Source organism: Rhinoraja longicauda, chromosome 7 (genome assembly GCF_053455715.1).
Source record: "Rhinoraja longicauda isolate Sanriku21f chromosome 7, sRhiLon1.1, whole genome shotgun sequence".
NCBI classification, from domain to species: Eukaryota; Metazoa; Chordata; class Chondrichthyes; order Rajiformes; family Arhynchobatidae; genus Rhinoraja; species Rhinoraja longicauda.
Window position 1 is genome coordinate 72,427,190 of NC_135959.1, and position 22,116 is coordinate 72,449,305.

General features: G+C 51.9%; 1 protein-coding gene across 1 annotated transcript in view; it reads left to right on the plus strand.

Moving 5' to 3' along the window:
• LOC144595647 (FRAS1-related extracellular matrix protein 2-like) overlaps window positions 1-22,116 on the plus strand; it is a 132,888-nt gene that overhangs the window by 510 nt on the left and 110,262 nt on the right. The window contains exons 1-2 of the mRNA XM_078403222.1: window positions 1-4,489; window positions 6,093-6,182. The exon at window positions 1-4,489 is cut by the window's left edge and continues 510 nt beyond it. Coding sequence (XP_078259348.1) covers window positions 1-4,489; window positions 6,093-6,182 — 4,579 coding nt within the window. The remainder of the gene's footprint in view (window positions 4,490-6,092; window positions 6,183-22,116) is intronic.

Genomic DNA, 22,116 nt, shown 5'->3' on the forward strand with positions numbered 1-22,116 from the left:
CTGGTCGTGGAGGGCTTGTTGGGCACCAGCCAGGCGCTGGACTCCAGGCTGCTGGAGTTGACCTACCAGCCCGGCTCGCAGCGTTGCCAGCTGACCCCACTGCCCGGCTCGGGGGGCTTGCCACGTTACGGGAGGCTGCTGTGGTCCCAGCACACCGGCCAGAGCCTCCCCTGCGAGGGGCTGGACACCGCGGGCATGCGGTACCAACACACGGCCGGCGGCCGCTCGCCCAGCCGCGACTACATCCCCATGCTAGCCCAGCTGCTGGATCAGGAGGGCAGGGTGGTGAAGCGGGAACACTTCCAGATCGCAGTGAGGATCAGGGGCGGGGAGGACAACACCGCCCCTCGCCCCAGCTTCCTCAGCATGATGATGATGCAGGTGGACCAGTTCGTGCTGACGGCCATCAGCCCGGACATGCTGGCAGCCGAGGACGCGGAGTCTGAGCCTGGGGAGCTGGTGTTCAACATCACCTCGCCCCTGGACCAGCAGGGCATCTCCATCGTCAGCACAGATGACCAGAGCCTGGCCGTGAGATCCTTCAGCCAGAGGGACGTGGAGGAGCTGAGGATCGCCTGTCTCCCCCCGGCTGGGGACTCTGACAGCGAGAGGGTGTTCCAGCTGGAGATGCAGGTGGTGGACACGGAGGGAGCGGTGTCCGAGCCCTTCGCCTTCGTGGTGGTGGTCAAGCCCATGAACACGCTGGCGCCGGTGGTGAGCAGGGGAGCGGGGCTGGTGCTGTACGAGGGCCAGTCGAGGCCACTCAGCGGCGTGTGGCTGAGCGACGAGGACAACCTGGGCCAGGTACAGGTGTGGGTGGCCGATGGGCTGAGGCACGGCAGCCTGGCAGTGTTGGGGACCCCGCGTAACGCCTTCACCGCCGCCGAGCTGCGGTCCGGGGCAGTGGTGTACCAGCACGATGGCAGCGAGACCCACAGTGACAACGTGGTGCTGGCAGCCAGCGATGGGCAGCACACCGTGCGCTTCCTCTGCCCGGTCACCGTGGTGCCCACCGACGACCAGCCGCCCCTCCTCAACGCCAACACGGGCCTGGTGCTGCCCGAACGCCGCGACGCACCCATCTCCCCCCTGGCACTCAGCGCCACCGATGTGGACTCCGAGGACTCCACCCTCCTCTTCGTGCTGGAGACCCCCATCTCCCGGCTGGGCCAGATGGTGCTGAGGCAGAGCGAGAGGCCGCTCGACCCGTCCTCCTGGACCGAGCCCCCGGGGCGCCAGGGCTACGAGAGGGTGGTGCGGGAGTGGACGCAGATGGACATAGTGGAGGGCAGGCTGTTCTACCGCCACGTTGGCCCCCACAGCACCTCCACCCTCATGGACCAGGTGGTCTTCCGTGTCCAGGACGACAACGACCCCCCCAACCGGTCGGGCCAGCAGTCCCTGGTGGTGAAGATCCAGCCTGTGGACGATGTGGCGCCGGAGATTCACCCTGGAGCCACGCTACACATGGTGGTGGAGGAGTACAGGCTGACCCACTTCACCAGGACCGTCCTGCGATACACAGACGTGGACACCCCTGACAGGGAGCTCCGCTACACGGTGACCAGCCCCCCCACAGACACGGACAGCAACAGCCCGGCTCAGCTGGGCAACATCGTGCTGACCGACAGCCCCTCCACGCTGCTCGGCCACTTCACCCAGGCTCAGGTCAACCACCACAAGGTCGCGTACCGGCCCCCAGACACCGAGCTGGGCATCGCGCCCCGGGCGCTGCAGTTCCACTTCAGCGTGGAGGACGGGGCGGGCAACGTGGCCAGGGGGACATGCACCATCCTCCTGCAGCCGGTGGACAACCAGCCCCCTCGCATCACCAACACGGGCCTCAACGTGAGGGAGAGGGGCACCTGCCCGGTAACCAGCGCACAGCTCCACGCCACCGACGCCGACACCCCCCCTGCCCACATCACCTTCACCCTGGCCCGGCCGCCGGCCCACGGGCAGCTGCTGTACGACGGCGTGCCCGTCCGCCCCGGAGAGGCCTTCAACCTACACGACATGGCCGCCGGCAGGGTCTCCTACACCCACGGCGGCGGGGAGGCAGAGGGGGACTGGCTGGGGGTGGAGGTGGGAGACGGGGTCCACACTGTGCCCATCACGGTCAGGGTGACCGTGCGACCCGTGGACGACGAGGCTCCCACCATCGCGCTGGGCCCCGGCACGGTGGGGCTGAGGATGGACGTGCTGGAGGGCGGCGTGGCGGCCATCACCAGCGGAGTGCTGCGGGGCACGGACCCCGACACTGACGACGCGCGGCTGGCCTTCACTGTGGAGGAGCCTCCCCTCCTGGGGCAGGTGGTGGTGGGCGGAGTGGCCTCTCGAACCTTCACCCAGGGGGACATCCTCGGGGGCTCCGTGATGTACGCACACACCGGGGGAGAGCTGGGCCCCCACCCGGCCCACGACACCTTCAACCTCACCCTCAGCGACATGTCGGACAACCAGGTGAGGGGCGTCCAGGTGAGGGTGACCCTGCTGCCCGTGGACAACCAGGCGCCCGGCGTGGCGCTGGGCGAGATGTTCGCCGTGGTGGAGGGCGAGAAGACCCCTCTGACTGGGGACCACCTGCGGGCCGACGACCCGGACAGCCCCGCTGACGACATCCTGTGCACCATCGTGGGGCAGCCCAAGGTGGGCTACGTGGAGAACATCTCCCCGGCGCCGGGCTCGGAGAAGTCGAGGGCAGGCACGGCTCTCACCGCCTTCTCCATGAAGGACGTGCGCCTGGGCCACATCAACTACGTGCAGAGCATCCACCGGGGCGTGGAGCCCGTGGAAGACCGCTTCACCTTCCACTGCTCCGACGGGGTCAACGTGTCGCCCAGGCACCTGTTCCCCATCTCCATCACCCCGGCCAACGACGAGACGCCGGAGATCTTCATGCGGGAGCTGGTGGTGCTGGAGGGGATGAGCCTGGTGATAGACACACCTGTCCTCAACGCTGCCGACGCCGACCTCCCCGCCGACCAGCTGGCCTTCACGGTGGCCAGTCGGCCGGCCCACGGCAGGCTGGTCCAGCAGACGGCCCAGGGCACGGCAGAGGTGCACGGCTTCACCCTGGAACACATAGCGCACGGCTCCAGCATCGTGTACCAGCACGACGACTCGGAGAGCACGGAGGACACCTTCCAGCTGCTGCTGACCGACGGCGAGCACGTGGTGGAGGGCCGGGTGGTGGTCATGGTCATCCCCGTGGACGACGAGACGCCGAGGATGGCCGTCAACGCCGGGCTGGAGGTGGAGATCGGGGAGACCAGGACCGTCGGGGCCAAGGTGCTGAAGGCCACCGACCTGGACTCGGACGACGAGGGGCTGGTGTACACCGTGCGCTATGGGCCGAGCCACGGGCTACTACAGCGCAGGCTGCCTTCTGGAGGGCTAGCCAACGTGACTGGGGGCATGAACTTCACCCAGGCCGACGTGGACCAAGATGTGATCCAGTACAGCCACACGGGCCAACACGGAGTGCGGGACCTGCTCAAGTTCGACGTGACCGATGGTCTCAACCCCTTGATCGACCGCTACTTCTATGTCACCATTGGGGGCTTGGACACCATCTTCCCGGACGTGGTGAGCAAAGGTGTGTCCCTGAGGGAGGGCGGGAGGGTGACCCTCACCACCGACCTGCTGAGCACCAGCGACCTGGACAGCCCGGACCAACACCTGGTGTTCACCATCACCAGGGCGCCTGTACGGGGCCACCTGGAGTGCAGCGACCTGCCCGGAGTGGCCGTGTCCACCTTCAGCCAGCTCCAGCTGGCGGGCAACAAGGTGTCCTACATCCACACGGCCCACGACGAGGCGAAGATGGACAGCTTCGAGTTCCAGGTGACGGACGGGCGCAACCCCGTGTTCCGCACCTTCCGCATCTCCATCAGCGGCGTGGACAACAGGAGGCCGGTCCTCACCACCCACCTCCTGCTGGTGGACGAGGGGGGCTTCAAGCTCATCACCCCCTTCGAGCTGACGGTGGAGGACCGGGACACCCCTGACCCCTCCCTGAGGTTCACCGTCACCCAGCCCCCAGTCCACGGCCGCCTGCTCTACAACCACACCGCGCCGGTCACCACCTTCACCAAGCAAGACCTCAACGACAACCTCATCAGCTACAGGCACGACGGCGCAGAGTCCCCCCACGACAGCTTCTCCTTCACCGTCACCGACGGCACCCACGCCGGCTTCTACGTCTTCCCCGACACCGTCTACGAGACCCGGCGGCCGCAGACCATGTGGATCCGCACGGTGCCCGTGGACGATGGGGTCCCCCAGGTGGTGGTCAACCGAGGGGCCCCGACTCTCCGCCGGCTGGCCACCGGGCACCTGGGCTTCACCATCACCAGCAAGGCTCTGCGGGCCCAGGACCGAGACAGCGTGGACAACCTGCTCAAGTACAAGGTCGGGGAAGGACCTCAGCACGGATACATCACCCACATGGCCAAAGGCAACGGCAGCGTCTCCAGATTCACTCAAGGTAAAAATTGGCTCACAAGATCATACAAGGTAATAGCAGAACCAGGAGATTTCAATTCAGATGACCATCAAGGGGTTGGACAAGCTAGAGGCAGGAAACGTGTTCCCAATGTTGGGGGGAGTCCAGAACCAGGGGCCACAGTTTAAGAATAAGGGGTAGGCCATTTAGACTAAAGAGTTAGTCTCTGACTGACTCTTTTTCAGTCAAAGAGTTATAAATCTGTGGAATTCTCTGCCTCAGAAGGCAGTGGAGGCCAATTCTCTGGATGCATAAAGATAGGGGGTATGGGGAGAAGGCAGGAACGGGGTACTAATTTTGGATGATCAGCCATGATCACATTGAATGGCGGTGCTGTCTGGAAGGGCCGAATGGCCTCCTCCTGCACCTATTGTCTATTGGCTAACAAGGGCCTGTTTCCTTTATCATCGCTACATTTTTGCATATCTGTCATTCATTGTTCTTTATCTCTCCACCTCACCATCTCTGTCTCTCCTTTCCCTCATCCCTAACCAGTCTGAAGAAGGGCCTTGACCCGAAACGCCACCCATTCCCGCTCTCCAGAGATGCTGCCTGTGACATTCTTGCTGTTGAGGGCGTGCAGCGTAGGCTCATTGGGTTAATTCCCGGGAGGGCGGGACTGTTGTATGTTGAAAGACTGGAGCGACTGGGGTTGTATACACTGGAATTTAGAAGGATGAGAGGGGATCTTATCGAAACATATGATTATTAAGGGATTGGACACGCTAGAGGCAGGAAACATGTTCCCAATGTTGGGGGGAGTCCAGAACCAGAGGCCACAGTTTAAGAATAAGGGGTAGGCCATTTAGAACGGAGATGAGGGGAAAAGATTTCACCCAGAGAGTTGTGAATCTGTGGCATTCTCTGCCTCAGAAGGCAGTGGAGGCTGATTCTCTGGATGCTTTCAAGAGAGAGTTAGATAGAGCTCTTAAAGATAGCGGAGTCAGGGGGTATGGGGAGAAGGCAGGAACGGGGTACTGATTGAGAATGATGATCACAGTGAATGGCGGTGCTGGCTCGAAGGGCCGAATGGCCTCCTCCTGCACCTATTGCCTGTTGTCTATTGTATTGTCTAACCTTTGTTACCTTATGCAGACTTGGGGTAAATCTGATGGATTGTAGGTGCACTTGGCAACATTCTACACCCAGATCATTGCTGCTTTCCCCACGGCAGCTCTCTGATGTTCCCAGTGTTTGATGTTATTCAGCCTTGCCTGATTGCTGTTTTGCCTTGGTTGCATCTGATGAGGCTGGTGTCTGCCCGGCTTCCTCACTTTGTTAGATATTAATCTCTGGCAAGTTGCTTGTGTACGTTGGAATGTTAAATGAAGTGCATGATGAGGCTTTTGTCTCCATTCAAAGCCGCGGGCTTCGTAGTTTAGAGAACTGCGGAATATTACATTTGAAGTAATTCATCGAAAAGAAACAAAAAAAAATCAATTAGACCCACCCGGAAATAATTAATGGTTAAAAATATAACGTCAGCAACAATGACTTGATTCTTTCTTGTTTCTTATTCCACGGATTAATTGACAGATGGTAGTGTGAGGTTGGTGTAACAATAACTTCTTCCGTGGTGTTTCAGGGGATGTCAATGACATGAACATCTGCTACATTCTGAAGGAAGGAGCCAACGCAACAAGTGACATCTTTCATTTCACCGTCGAGGACAATGGTGAGTGAGTCTTCCTGCCCTGTGCGAAAGCAGCCAAAGACAGACACAAGAACGCTGGAGGAACTCCGCGGGACAGGCAGCATCTCTGTGGAGATTGAATGGGGGACGTTTCGGGTCGGGTCTCTGAAGAAAGGTCTCGACCCGAAACGTCGCCCATTCCTTCTCTCCGGAGACGCTGCCTGTCCCGCTGAGTTACTCCAGCATTTTGTGTCTATCCTCGGTGTAAACCAGCATCTGCAGTTCCTTCCAACACGAGTGGCTATTTCTGCTGTACAGTCCAGCCATTGAGTAATCCCCACCTCGGCTACAACCTTGCAGCTCGACAAGACTGATCAGGCTGCATTTGGAGTATCGTGTGCAGTTCTGGTCACCCCATTACAGGAAGGATGTGGAGGCTTTGGAGAGAGAGGGTGCAGAGGAGGCAAAGGGAAAAACTCCCTGCTTTAGGAAGAGTTAGGAAGGGCACAAAAAATCAGGGGATAGATCATGAAAATGTTGTCTGGATTTGAGGGTGTTATGTACAAGGAGAGGTTGAACAGACTTGGATTATTTACTCGAAGGTAGGCACAAAATGCTCAGCGGGTCAGGCGGCATCTCAGGAGAGAAGGAATGGGTGACGTTTCGGGTCGAGATGCTGCCTGACCCGCTGAGTTACTCCAGCATTTTGTGCCTACCTTCGATTTGAACCAGCATCTGCAACTATTTTCCTATACTGCGTTGTTTCCTCTGTCATGTTGGAGGTTGAGGGGAGACCTGATAGAAGGATGTAAAATTATGAGAGGCAAGGCAGAGATAGGGTAGACAGTCGGAACCTTTTTCCCCAGGGTGAAAATATCAAATACTAGTATTTTAATTTTATTTTTAGAGATACAGCATGGAAATAGGCCCTTCAGCCCACTAAGTCCCTGCCAACCGACCCTGTGCACTAGTTCTATCTCACACACTAGGGACAATTTACAGAAGCAAATTAGCTTACAAATCTGCACGTTGTTGGGATGTGGGAGGAAACCGGAGCACCCGGAGAAAACCCACGCGGTCACGGGGAGAACGTGCAAACTCCGTACAGACGTCAGGCTTGAACCCGGGTCTCTGGTGCTGTAAGGCAGCAACTCTACCGCTGCGCCACCGTGCCACTCTTAAGCTTTTAAGGCAATTTGTTTCACTCGCGCATCTTTGTGGTAGAAAGTTGTACAAAATGTTGGTGAGACATTTGTTGTATTCTGCTTTGGTCACCCTGCTGTGGGAAGGATTGACAGAGGGCAGCGAAAATGTACGAGGGTATTGCCAGGACTGGAGGGCCTGAGCTACAGGGAGAGGTTGGGCAGGCGAGGACTTTATTCCTTGCGGCACAGTAGGATGAGGGGGATAGCGGAGTCATGGGGTATGGGGAGAAGGCAGGAACGGGGTACTGATTGAGAATGATCTGCCATGAACACATTGAATGGTGGTGCTGGCTCGAAGGACCGAATGGCCTCCTCCTGCACCTATTGTCTATTGTCTATTGATCTTATGGAGGTGTGTAAAATCATGAATGGAATAGACAGGGTGAATGTACCCAGTCTTTTATCCAGAGCAGGGGAATCAAGAACCAGAGGACACGGGTTTAAGGTGAGAGGGGGAAGATTTAATAGGAACCTGAGGGGTAACTTTTTCACACAGAGGGTGGTGGGTGTATGGAACGAGCTGCCAGAGGAGGTAGAGTTGCTGCTTCACAGCGCCAGATTTTTTTAGATTTTTCATTTTTAGATTTAGAGATACAGCGCGGAAACAGGCCCTTCGGCCCACCGAGTCCGCGCCGCCCAGCGATCCCCACACACTAACACTATCCTACACACACTAGGGACAATTTTTACATTTGCCCAGCCAATTAACCTACAAACCTGTATGTCTTTGGAGTGTGGGAGGAAACCGAAGATCTCGGAGAAGACCCACGCAGGTCACGGGGAGAACGTACAAACTCCGTACAGATGGCGCCTGTAGTCAGGATCGAACCTGAGTCTCCGGCGCTGCATTCGCTGTAAGGCAGCAACTCTACCGCTGCGCCACCGTGCCTATAAGGTACTATAACGGCATTTAAAAGACATTTGAATCGGTACATGGATCGGAAAGGTTTAGGGGGAATGTGCCAAACGGGGCAGGTGGGACTGGTGTAGATGGGACCTCTTTGTCAGCATGGACCAGTTGTGCTGAGGGACCTGTTTCCCCGCTGTGTAACTCTATGTATTTTCATTCCTAAGTCCCCCTGCTCTAAAAATCTTTTAAGAATATTTTATAATAGTTAAGATTTTCAATGTTATATTAGTGAGAGATTGTTGCAATTAAAAATATCGTAATTTCAGTAGGCAGAGGATGTTGGCTGTGTTTGAAGTAACAGTTTCATGCTACATTGCAACCTTTCCATCAGTTTTACGATGCGTGGAGATTATTCAAAAATGCTGCTGCAATCCATTCCAAGCTTCATTTGAGCAGGGCAGGTTGGAGCAGGCAAGGGAGGGATGTTGGCAGAACAATATGCTTTGTGTACCATACATCTGACAACCGAGCACAGAGCTGAGTAATTCAGTAACAAGAATCTTTGTTGGTAATGACAACTACAAGGCTCTCTCTTTATCTCTTCACCTGCAATTATACACAAGAAGGTCCTAAATACAGCTGAGCAGAGGAGTTGTGTGCTTCACAGTATAATGTTGGGGGCTGGTGGAATCAAGGGATGTGGGGAGACGTTGGGCACAGGTTACTGAGTGTGGATGATCAGCCACGATCAGAATCAATGGCGGTGCTGGCTCGAAGGGCCGAATGGCCTCTTCCTGCACCTATTTTTCCTATGTTTCTATGATCTTACAGAGGTGTATAAAGTCATGAGGGGTGATCTTATAGATGTGTATAAAATCATAAGGGGTGATCTTATAGACGTGTATAAAATCATAAGGGGAGATCGTATGTGTATAAAATCACAAGGGGTGATCTTATAGACATGTATAAAATCACAAGGGGTGATCTTATAGACGTATATAAAATCACGAGGGGTGATCTTATAGACGTGTATGAAATCATAAGGGGTGATCTTATAGGCGTGTATAAAATCACGAGGGGTGATCTTATAGACGTGTATAAAATCATAAGGGGTGATCTTAAAGTCGTGCATAAAATCATAAGGGTGGCAGAGCAGTAGAATTACAGCCTCACAGAGCCAGAGACCCGGGTTTGATCCTGACTATGGGTGCTGTCTGTCCAGACCATGTCCATTCTCCCTGTGATGGCGTGGGTTTCCACCATGTGCTCTGGTTTCCTCCCACACTCCAAAGACGTGCGGGTTTGTAGGTTAATTGGCTTCTGTAAATTGGGATGAATTGGCCCCATTGTATAGGATGGAACTATGGTACGCAGTGATCATTGGTCGAGCGGACTCAATGGGCCATACGTTCTATTTCCATGCTGTATCTCTGAACTAAACTAAACTAAAGATAGGGTGAATATACAGAGCCTTTTTCTCCCAGGATTGGGGAATCAAGAACCAGGGTACATAGGTTGAAGGTGTGAGGGGAAAGATTTAATAGGATCCTGAATCATTTCCACACAGAGGGTGGTGGATTTTTAAAGATTATTTAGATTTAGAGATACAGCGCGGAAACAGGCCCTTCGGCCCACCGAGTCCGCGCCGCCCAGCGATCCCCGCACATTAACACTATCCTACACACACTAGGGACAATTTTTTTAAAACATTTTACCCAGTCAATTAACCTACATACCTGTACGTCTTTGGAGTTTGAGAGGAAACCGAAGATCTCGGAGAAAACCCACGCAGGTCACGGGGAGAACGTACAAACTCCGTACAGATGGCGCCCGTAGTCAGGATCGAACTTGAGTCTCCGGCGCTGCATTCGCTGTAAGGCAGCAACTCTACCGCTGCGCCACCGTGCCGGCACTTATGGAATGTATGGAATGGAGATAGTTGAGGCAGGTGCTACAACAACACTTAAAAGACATTTGGAATTTACTGCACATGGATAGAAATGGTTTAGAAGGATATGGGCCAAACACAGGCAGGAGGGAGATGGGGCATCTTGTTCGGCATGGGCAGGTTCGGCCAAAGGGTCTGTTTCTGTGCTGTATGCTGCTCACATTCAATGCTTGCCATTTGTTCTTTTCTCTGGTAAGACTTTAAACCTGTGATTGTCGTTTGTTATACAGCAATTGCTGAATGTAATGAGTTCAGATGACTTTGCTCCTGTGAACTCAATGCGTAAGTTTGCTGCTGATTACAACAATGGGCACGGGTAACTGATTGTGGATGATCAGCCATGATCACAATGAATGGCGGTGCTGGCTTGAAGGGCCGAATGGCCTCCTCCTGCACCTATTTTCTATGTTTTTAATGGCTGTACTTCAGAAATTAGTTCACCATGAGGTATAGAACATTACGAAGCTTTAAGAAGTTTTGAATGGTTGTAAATAGAGTCATCAAGCTTGGAAACAGGCCCTATGGTCTTGTTAGAGGGTTATGGACCAAACGTGGGCAAGTGGGACCAGCGTAGATGGGGCTTCTTGGTTGGCATGGATGAGTTGGGCCGAAGGGCCTGTTTTCCTGCTGTGTGACTCTAGGACTCTGAATGGTTTGAAATGGGAGGATAGGCGAGTGCTTAATGCAAGGAAAGTAACGTGAAATGGAGGGTTGAGAGGGAGGGGGGGAGGGGGAGGGGGGATTGGAATAGGCAATTTCTTTGGAAATGTTTTCCCTCTAATTATTTGAACTAAAAAGCCGCTTGCAAAGGTTCAAAATTAACCGTTTCACATTTTTAATGGGGAAAATGGTTTGGATTCACCAAAGGAAGTCTTCTGGTCTCTAATCTGCTGACAGAAATGTGCATGCCTTTAGGCAGAGAGAGAGAGAGGAGAGGGAGAGGGTGGGAGGGAGAGAGAGAGTGGGAGGAAGACAGGGAGAGAGTGGGGAGAGGGGAGGAAGAGAGAGGGGGGGAGGGAGAGAGGGGAGGGATGGAGAATGGAAGGAGGGAGAGAGGGGGGGGAGGGAGAGAGGGGGAGGGAGGGAGAGAGGGAAGGGAGGGGGAGAGGGAAAGAGAGAGGGAGGGAAGGAGAGACGATGGAGAGGGAGGTAGGATGGGAGGGGGAGGGGGAGGGGGAGGGAGAGAGAGAGGGAGGGAGAGGTAAGCAAGGGAGAGAGGGGAAGGAGGGAGGAAGGAAGGCTGAGGGGAGGGAGAGAGATAGGGAGGGAGGGAGGGGAGAAATGGAGAGGGAAGGAACAAGGAAGAGAGGGGAGGGAGAGGGAGGCAAGGGAGAGAGGGGAAGGTGGGGGAAAGGGAGGAAGGAAGGCAGAGGAGAGGGAGAGAGAGATAGGGAGGGGGAGGGGGAGAAATGGAGAGGGGAGGAGAAGCAGCGAGGAAGAGAGGGAGGGGGAGAGAGGGAGGAAGGGCATGAGGAAGGAGAGAGGGAGGGAGAGAGGGGGAGAGGGAGGGAGGGAGGGAGGTGGGTGGGGAGCAGCTGGACAGATTTTCCACCATTGCGTGGCTGCTATCCATGTCTCTGGTGTGTGGTGTTAAATGTTCTTTGTACGTCTGTAGTTTGGGCTGAACACAAGGATTGTCGTGGAATGCACTGCTTGGGCAGTCTGGCCCATTAGATTAGCACGGTAGTATTTGATGTGCTCAGGGGATTGTCGGTGCAAAAGTCCTGTGCTATTTGTTAACTAAACCTGGTCCTTCATCACGGAAGCTCCAGCCTGTTTGGTGTAAAGAGGATTTCCTTCAACCACGCGTTTAGAACCTAGAACAGTGCAGCGCAGGAACAGGCCCTTCGGCCCACAATGTCCATGCCCAACATGATGCCAAGACCATCTCATATCTGCCTGCACGTGATCCAATAGACAATAGACAGTAGGTGCAGGAGGAGGCCATTCGGCCCTTCAAGCCAGCACCGCCATTCAATGTGATCATGGCTGATCATTCTCAATCAGTACCCCGTTCCTGCCTTCTCCCCATACCCCCGGACTCCGCTATCCTTAAGAGCTCTATCTAGCTCTCTCTTGAATGTATACAGAGAGTTGGCCTCCACTGCCTTCTGAGGCAGAGAATTCCACAGATTCACAACTCTCTGACTGAAAAAGTTTTTCCTCATCTCTGTTCTAAATGGCCTACCCCTTATTCTTAAACAGTGGCCCCTTGTTCTGGACTCCCCCAACATTGGGAACATGTTTCCTGCCTCTAATGTGTCCAACCCCTTAATAATCTTATACGTTTCGATAAGATTCCCTCTCATCCTTCTAAATTCCAGTGTATACAAGCCTAGTCGCTCCAGTCTGTCAACATATGACAGTCCCGCCATTCCGGGAATTAACCTAGTGAACCTACGCTGCACGCCCTCAATAGCAAAAATATCCTTCCTCATATTTGGAGACCAAAACTGCACACAGTACTCCAGGTGTGGTCTCCAGGTGCGGTCTCCAGGTGCGGTCTCCAGGTGCGGTCTCCAGGTGTGGTCTCCAGGTGCGGTCCATATCCATCCATCCATTCCCTGCACATCCATATGCCTCTTCTAAAAGCCTCTTAAACACCGCTATCATAATCTGCCTCCACCACCACCCCTAGCAGAGTGTTCCAGGCACCCACCACCCTCTGTGTAAAAATTAACCGTTTCACATTCTTAATGGGGAAAATAGTTTGGATTCACCAAAGGAAGTCTTCTGGTCTTTAATCTGCTGCCGGAAATGTGCATGCCTTTAGGCAGAGGGAGAGAGAGGGAGAGGGAGAGGGTGGGAAGGAGAGAGAGAGAGAGGTGGGAGGGAGAGAGGGAGAGAGTGGGGAGAGGGGAGGAAGAGAGAGGTGAGAGGGAGGGAGAGAGAGGGAGGGAGGGAGAATGGGTGGGAGAGTAGGGGGGAGGAAGAGAGAGAGGGGGGAAGGAAGGAGAGAGGGAAGAGAGGGAGAGAGGGAAAGAGAGGATGGAGAGGGAGGTAGGATGGGAGGGGAGAAGGGGAGGGAGAGAGAGGAAGGGGAGGGAGAGGGAGGCAAGGGAGAGAGGGGAAGGAGGGAGAAAGGGAGGAAGGAAGGCAGAGGGGAGGGAGAGAGAGATAGGGAGGGAGGGAGGGAGGTAGGGGAGAAATGGAGAGGGGAGGAGAAGGAGCGAGGAAGAGAGGGAGGGAGAGGGAGGGAGGGAGGAAGGTCACGAGGAAGGAGAGAGGGAGAGAGGGAGGGAGGGAGGATGTGCAGGTGGGAGGGAGGGTGGGTGGGGAGCAGCTGGACAGATTTTTCACTCCCACACATCTCCTTTCAACTCCACCACCCCTCTCATGTTAAAGCTACGCCCTGCAGTCTTTGATATTTCTGTCCTGTTAAAAGGTGCTGACTGTCTACCCTATCTGTGCCTCTCGTCATTTTATACTTCTATCAGGCCTCCCCGCAGCCTCCGGCGTTCCAGAGAAAATTATCGAAATCTGTCCAACCTCTCCCTGTAGTCAATACCCTCTAATCCAGGCATCGTTCTGGTGATCCTCCTCTACACCCACTCTCTCCAAGGCCCCCACATCCTTCCTGTAATGGGAGCCACCAGAACTGCACGCAATGCTCCAAATGTGGCTTCATTCAAAGTATGTCACCGTCTTTTGAAGAAGCACAAAGCTGGAAAGGGTGCTGAGAAGATTTACGAGGATGTTGCCAGGACTCGAGGGGCCTGAGCTATAGGGAGAGGTTGGGCATGCTGGGACTCTATTCCTTGGAGCGCAGGAGGATGAGAAGTGATCTTTTCGAGGTGTACAAAACCATGAGGGGAATAGATAGGGTGAATGCACAGGGTCTTTGACCCAGAATCAAGAAGGCATAGGTTTAAGATGAGAGGGAAAACATTTAATAGACGAATGAGGGGCAACGTTTTCATATGTGGGTGGTACATGTGTGGTGGGTGTGTGGAACGAGCTGCCAGAGGAGGTACTTGAAGCAGGTGCTGTTTGTACCTGTCCAAACAGACATTTGGACAGGTACATGGATAGGAAAGGTTTATGGGCCAAACATGGTCAAATGGGACTAGTGTAGATGGGGCACTTGGTCGGCGTGGGCGAGTTGGGCCAAAGGGCCTGTTTCTGTGCTGTGACACTGAACTAGAGATCCATCAGGATCACAACGTCTAATCTAATCTAATTTGCCCACACACTGAATGTCGACAATTGATCCAAGCTGGGTCACCAAACTGCTACAACTATTACCGAGAAAACAGGGCATTTAGAATGTCACGGAGGTTATTTTGTTTTCTTTTCCCATTGAACAGAAATATTGAACTAACGTTGACTGCAGTGGCAGCTGCTGGCAGGCTAACCGGTGCGTGTCCGGGCAGGCTAATGAGCAGTGGGCTGACGTGGACTTTATCCCAGGCCCCACAGCTTCAGAATGCCCGATGTCGTGTAGGTCTAATACTGTCGGCCTCTGGGCAGGCCTGTCCTCTGCTCCAGAGAGGTGAAGGGGAGGGAGAGAGGATTGCTCAAATATACAAGGAGCAAGTTAAGAGTCGGCAAGCGGCAGAGTTGCTGCCTCACAGCGCCGGGCTCGATCCTGACTATGGGTGCTGTCTGCACAAAGTTTGGGTTTTCTCCGGGTGCTACAATTTCCTCCCGCACTCCAAAGACGCGCAGGTTTTGTAGGTTAATTGGCTACGGCAAAATTGTAAATTGTTCCTGGTGTGTATTTAGGCAATAGACAATAGGTGCAGGAGGAGGCCATTCGGCCCTTCGAGCCAGCACCGCCATTCAATGTGATCATGGCTGATCTTTCTCAATCAGTACCCCATTCCTGCCTTCTCCCCATACCCCCTGACTCCGCTATCCTTAAGAGCTCTATCCAGCTCTCTCTTGAATGCATTCAGAGAATTGGCCTCCACTGCCTTCTGAGGCAGAGAATTCCACAGATTCACAACTCTCTGACTGAAAAAGTTTTTCCTCATCTCAGTTCTAAATGGCCTAGCCCTTATTCTTAAACTGTGGCCCCTTGTTCTGGACTCCCCCAACATTGGGAACATGTTTCCTGCCTCTAACGTGTCCAACCCCTTAATAATCTTATACGTTTCGATAAGATCTCCTCTCATCCTTCTAAATTCCAGTGTATACAAGCTTAGTCGCTCCAGTCTTTCAAAATATGATAGTCCCGCCATTCCGGGAATTAACCTAGTGCTCCTAACCTAACCTAATTTGGTAGTGCTCGTGTACAGAGTGATCGCTGGTCGGCCCGGACCCGTTGGGCCGAAGGGCCTGTTTCCACGTTGTATCTCTAAAGGCTAAAGAATCAGGAATCAAGTCTAGGGTAAATACCGGAAAATAACTGCAGCATAAAACAGCACAGGTTGAAGAGTGGTAAATTATCTCACCCTTATCGACGGGCCGTATAATTCCAAAGTGTTCAATTGTCATATGTACACTCAACGCAACAAAATAAATTCTTACTCGCTGCAGCTCAGCCTGCCTGTAAACATAATAACCCGCAGATAAATGTCTGAAGAAGGGTCTCGACCCGAAACGTCACCCATTCCTTCTCTCCTGAGATGTTGCCTGACCTGCTGAGTTACTCCAGCATTTTGTGAATAAATACCTTCGATTTGTACCAGCATCTGCAGTTATTTTCTTATACAGATAAATGTATAATCATCAATTGGTTTAGGTTTATTATTGTCACGTGTACTGAGGTACAGTGAAAAGCTTTGTGTACCTTGCGGTCCAATATTGGATAATACTAAACATAAATACAATCAATCCAAACTCAAGTACCATTGGAAAAGGGGAAGATACAGAGTGCAGAATATAGTTCTCAGCATTGTAGCGCATCAGTTCAAGAGGCAAAGTTCAATGTCTGCGATGGGGAGAGGTGAATCGGACAGTACCCTAGCTTATGAAGGACCGTCACACATTCCTTCTCTCCAGAGATGCTGTCTGTCCCGCTGAGTTACTCCAGCTTTTTATGTCTATCTTCAGTTTAAACCAGCATCTGCAGTTTCATCCTACACATCATTTAATAGTACATTGATGACCATAATATTCCCAATTCTTTAGTCTATAATAGTATAAAATTGATGAAGTCAAGAGCCAAGAGGGTTTAATTGTCATGTACCGACGGATGAACTATTAAATTCTTATTTGTAACAGCTTAAAAGGGACGTAAACTCAATAACCCATGGATAAATCTGTGAAATAATCAGGCATGAAATAAATTAATAACTAATACAAGATCAGCATAATAATACACAAAACGGAAGTCCGTAGTGCAACCAAACAAAGTCCACAGAAGATCATAGTTGCTGAGGTTAGTGTTGTGCAGTGTTCAAGAGCCTGATGGTTGCGGGGAAGAAGTTGTTCTTGAACCTGGAGGTCACGGTTTTCAGGCTCCTGTACCTTCTTCCCGATGGTAGCAGCGAGATGAGAGCGTGGCCAGGGTGGTGTGGGTCTTTGATGATGTTGGCTGCCTTTTTGAGGCAGCGCCTCCTGTAGATCCCTTCGATGGTGGGGAGGTCAGGACCTGTGATGGGCCTTCGATGGTGGGGAGGTCAGTACCTGTGATGGGCCTTCGATGGTGGGGAGGTCAGTACCTGTGATGGACCGGGCAGTGTCCACCACTCTCTGTAGTCTCCTTCGTTCCTGGGCGTTTGAGTTGCTGAACCAGGCCGTGATGCAACCAGTCAGTGTGCTCTCTACAGTACACCTGGAGCAGTTCAAGAGAGTATTTGTTGACATCCTGAATCTCCTCAATCTGTTGAGGAAGGAGAGGCATTGATGGGCTTTCTTTATAATTGCATCAATGTGCTGGGCCCAGGACAGGTCTTCAGAGATATGCACGCCCAGAAAGTTGAAGCATTGAATTAGAAGTTGATGTGGTTTTTTGAGATGAGTGTCATTTGTAGTTAATGTTCAGGTACGTGTTACATTGTCATTTGATGACTTACAACGCTGTGGAAGGTCCGTCTAGATTTGTTTCAATTCCAAAGCTCTGAAGCAGATTTTAACTGGTTGAAATGTCTATTCAGAGGTGTTTTTTAAAAAAATCTTCTTGATTATTTTTACCATTTATCATAGAACATGAAACATACAGCACAGGAACGGGCCCTTTGGCCCACAAAGTTTGTGCCAAACGTGAAGCCAAGTTAAAGTGATCTCATCTGCCTGCACATGATCCATTCCCTGCATATCCATGTGCCTGTCTAAAAGCCTCTTAAACACCACTATCGTATCCGCCTACACCACCACCCCTGGCAGCACGTTCCCATCACCCACCACCCTCTGTGTGCAAATAACGCCTCTCTCATCTGAAGCTGTACCTTCTAGTGTTGGACATTTAGACCCTGGGCAAAGGTTTTGACTGTCGAGATTTAGATTTAGAGATACAGCGCGGAAACAGGCCCTTCGGCCCACCGAGTCCGCACCGCCCAGCGATCCCCGCACACTAGCACTATCCTACACGAGGGACAATTTTTACATTTACCCAGCCAATTAACCTACATACCTGTACGTCTTTTGGAGTGTGGGAGGAAACCGAAGATCTCGGAGAAAACCCACGCAGGTCACGGGGAGAACGTACAAACTCCGTACAGACGGCGCCCGTAGCCCGTAGCCCGTAGCCTACTCTTTGCCTCTCTTAATTTTATATACTTCTATTACATCTCCCTCTCAACGTCTGGTGTTCCAGAGAAAGCAATCCAAATCTGACTGACCTCTCCCCGTGCCTGAAACCCTCTGATCCGTGCAGCACAGAAACTGTTCACTTGAGCATTCTGACTCCCCATCTATATTTGCTCAGCCTGTTTAGAGTGTTGTTGTTAGCTCCTCCAGCAGTGCATTCTTCACATACCTGACCAGGTTGTGTGAGTGTGGACACACAAAGCTGCAGTAACTCAGCGCGCAGTGGACAGGCAGTAAGTTCCCTCTCTCAAACTGGCTCTTGATTGAGCAATCCTGTCACCTGGGTTTCTCATTGACAGTTGATTAGTTCACAGATACAGTGTGAAAGCAGGCCCAGGTCTATGCTGACCATCGATCACCTGTTCACAGTACAGAAATGATGTATTGTAAGAAGGAACTGCAGGTGCTGCTTTAATACCGAAGATAGACACAAAATGCTGGGGCAACTCAGCGGCACATTCAGCATCTCTGGATAGAAGGAATGTGTGACGTTTCAGGTCGAAACGTCACCCATTCCTTCTATCCAGAGATGCTGCCTGTCCCGCTGAGTTACTCCAGCATTTTGTGTCACACTAGTTCCCACTTTTTCATGCACACGAGGGGGCAATTTACAGAGGACCAATTAAATTACAAACCCGCACGTCTTTGGGATGTGCGAGGAAACTGGAGCACCCAGAGGAAACCCACGCAGTCACAAGGAGAACGTGCAAACTCCACACAGACAGCAGCCGAGGCCAGGATCAAACCCGGGTCTCCGGCACTGTAAGTCAGCAGCTCTACCTGCTGCACCACCGTGCCGCCCCAAAAAACTCGGTCTTCTCCCTATCAGAACCCATGCAGTTTGTTTCCAATTTACAGAAATGTTAGAACTAGCAACCACTGAAGACATTTAGACAGATACATGGATAGGAAAGGTTTAGTGGGATATGGGCCAAACACAGGCTGGTGGGACTAGATTAAATGGGATCTTGGTCAGTGTAGACGAGTTGGGCCAAAGGGCCTGGTTCCGCACTGTATGACTCTGTAACTATAATTTTTCTTTGTGTGGAGTCACAGAGCTGTACAGAACGGAAACAGGCCCTTCGGCCCACCTTGTACATACTGGGCTAGTCCCATTTGCCTGCGTTTGGCCCATATCTCTCTGAATCCTTCCCATCCAAGTATTTGTCCAAATGTCTCTTGAAAGTTGTAGTGGTCCACCACGGATTTTTCTGGCAACTGGTGGTCTGGTACCTCCTTTAATCCGGACAAAATTACGAGAGCTCACTTGAAATCCCCCCCCGGAAGTCTCCCCGAATATGTGGGGCCTAGCCCGGGTGAGCGGCCGATCTCAACCTCATCGACAGACAATAGGCAATAGGTGCAGGAGGAGGCCATTCGGCCCTTCGAGCTAGCACTGCCATTCAATGTGATCATGGCTGATCATTCTCAATCAGTACCCCATTCCTGACTTCTCCCCATACCCCCTGACTCCGCTATCCTTAAGAGCTCTATCTAGCTCTCTTTTGAAAGCATCCAGATAATTGGCCTCCACTGCCTTCTGAGGCAGAGAATTCCACAGATTCACAACTCTCTGACTGAAAACGTTTTGCCTCATCTCCGTTCTAAATGGCCTACCCCTTATTCTTAAACTGTGGCCCCTGGTTCTGGACTCCCCCAACATTGGGAACATGTTTCCTGCCTCTAACGTGTCCAATCCCTTAATAATCTTATATGTTTCAATAAGATCCCGTCTCATCCTTCTAAATTGCAGCGTATACAAGCCTAGTCGCTCCAGTCTTTCAACATACGACAGTCCCGCCATTCCGGGACTTCCGCGGCCAACCAGCGGGTCGAAATAGCCCCCTGTGGCCAGGGCTCTGGAACTCCGGCCCGGCCAGTGTTGGCAGATCCGTTCCCATTAGCCGACCTCCAAGGGCGACTCGGCTCCCCGAGGCCATGACCTCTGTTGGCACGGCAAAACCGTTAATCCAGCAAGGCTTAGGAACCAAAGATGACGGAAAATCGGTGGTAAACCTGTAGTTCTATCCGCTTCCATAGTTTCCCGTGGCAGCTCGTTCCAGATACGGCCTACCCGTTGCCCATGAGATCCCTCAAATCTTTACCCTCTCAATTCAAGCCTGTGTCCTCTAGTTTTAGAATCCTCAACTCTGGGGAAAAGACTGTGAGCGTCCACTTTCTCAAAAAATTTCATGTTTTTCAATTTTATTTTTCTTAAGCATGAAAATTTAGTTAAAATTATATCTGAACAATACTGAGGAAAAAGTGTTGATTTTATGTTATTTTACTATATTTCTCCGGTAATGTGTTGTCAAAAATAATAATCCAATCCCCAGGCTTAGAGATTTGGCGTGATCTCTGGTTTCAGTTATAGAAATTTATAACTTATATAAGTTATATAAAAATATATAAAAATTATATACAGTTATATAAAAATAATCATGCTTGACTAATCTGCTGGAATTCTTTGAGGATGTAACTAGGAAAATGGATAGGGGAGAGCCGGTGGATGTGGTGTACCTCGACTTTCAGAAAGCCTTTGACAAGGTTCCACATAAGAGATTAGTGGGAAAAATTAGAGCACATGGTATTGGAGGTAGGGTACTGACATGGATAGAAAATTGGTTGACAGACAGAAAGCAAAGAGTGGGGATAAATGGGTCCCTTTCAGAATGGCAGGCAGTAACTAGTGGGGTACCGCAAGGCTCGGTGCTGGGACCGCAGCTATTTACAATATATATTAATGACTTGGATGAAGGGATTAAAAGTACCATTAGCAAATTTGCAGATGATACAAAGCTGGGTGGTAGTGTGAACTGTGAGGCAGATGCTATGAGGTTGCAGGGTGACTTGGACAGGTTGTGTGAGTGGGTGGATGCATGGCAGATGCAGTTTAATGTGGATAAGTGTGAGGTTATCCACTTTGGTGGTAAGAATAGGAAGGCAGATTATTATCTGAATGGTGTCAAGTTAGGAAAAGGGGACATACAACGAGATCTGGGTGTCCTAGTGCATCAGTCACTGAAAGTAAGCATGCAGGTACAGCAGGCAGTGAAGAAAGCCAATGGAATGTTGGCCTTCATAACAAGAGGAGTTGAGTATAGGAGCAAAGAGGTCCTTCTGCAGTTGTACAGGGCCCTAGTGAGACCGCACCTGGAGTACTGTGTGCAGTTTTGTTCTCCAAATTTGAGGAAGGATATTCTTGCTATTGAGGGCGTGCTATTAAGTTGCTCCTCAGGTTACTATTAAATCTTCCCCCTCTCACCTTAAGCGTATGTCCTCTGCTTCTTGATTCCCCTCCTCTGGGTAGAAGACTCTGTGCATTCACCCAGTCTATGCCCAGGTTTTAAGTTACCAAGGGGACCCATCGATGGTACCAACTCCCTGGAGGAGTTTTGGGAACTAAGGACCATATGAAGGAATGAAGGAAATCAGGGGGGCACAGAGGGGACAGGAAATAGCTCAGATAATATTAAGGGAAATCCAAAGAGAATTTGGAGTTTGCACATTCTCCCTGTGAGCTTTCTATGGGTGCTCTGGTTTGCTTCCACACTCCAAAGATGTGCGGGTTTGGAGGTTGATTAGCTTTGGTAAAGAATTGTAAATTGTCCGGTGGTGCTAGTGTACGAGGATCACTGGTGAGCGTGTGTCTCTAAACTAAACTAAACCAAACTAAACTAAACTGAATGTTAAGAGTGAGGAGCACTCTGGTGTCTGAGTGTTACAGTACGTTTAACGTTTGACAGGCCATCACCAAGAATGCCCCAGTAATTGGAGCATCTCCTGTATAACACGTGGTGATTACCAGTTCTGAGGTATTTATTCACAAAATGCTGGAGTAACTCAGCGGGTCAGGCAGCATCTCAGGAGAGAAGGAATGGGTGACGTTTTGGGTCGAGACCCTTCTAGGAACCAATTTGTGAGTTTGCTAACGGCAGGTTTTCCCCAGTTTTCAGTGTACGTTCGCCAATGTCTCAGTTTCCACACAGGCACGGCCAGTGTGAGCTGCCTCACATTCCAGAATGATCCGCACACACACCCCGTCACCACCCCCCCCCCCCCCCCCCCCCCCCCCGGCAGCAGATCTGTGAGGCTAAATCTTGGCCATTAGTGTGGGTATCAATTACAAAGGAACAAGTTCAAACAAACTGAGGACACTGCCTATTTGTGGGCCATTGAAACAGCTGTTCAGGTCTTATCAAAGTGCACTCACACACCCCGCAGTCTGATTTAGTAGCAAGCACTTGGCAAAACCTGCTGTAACCAGAGCTGCATTTA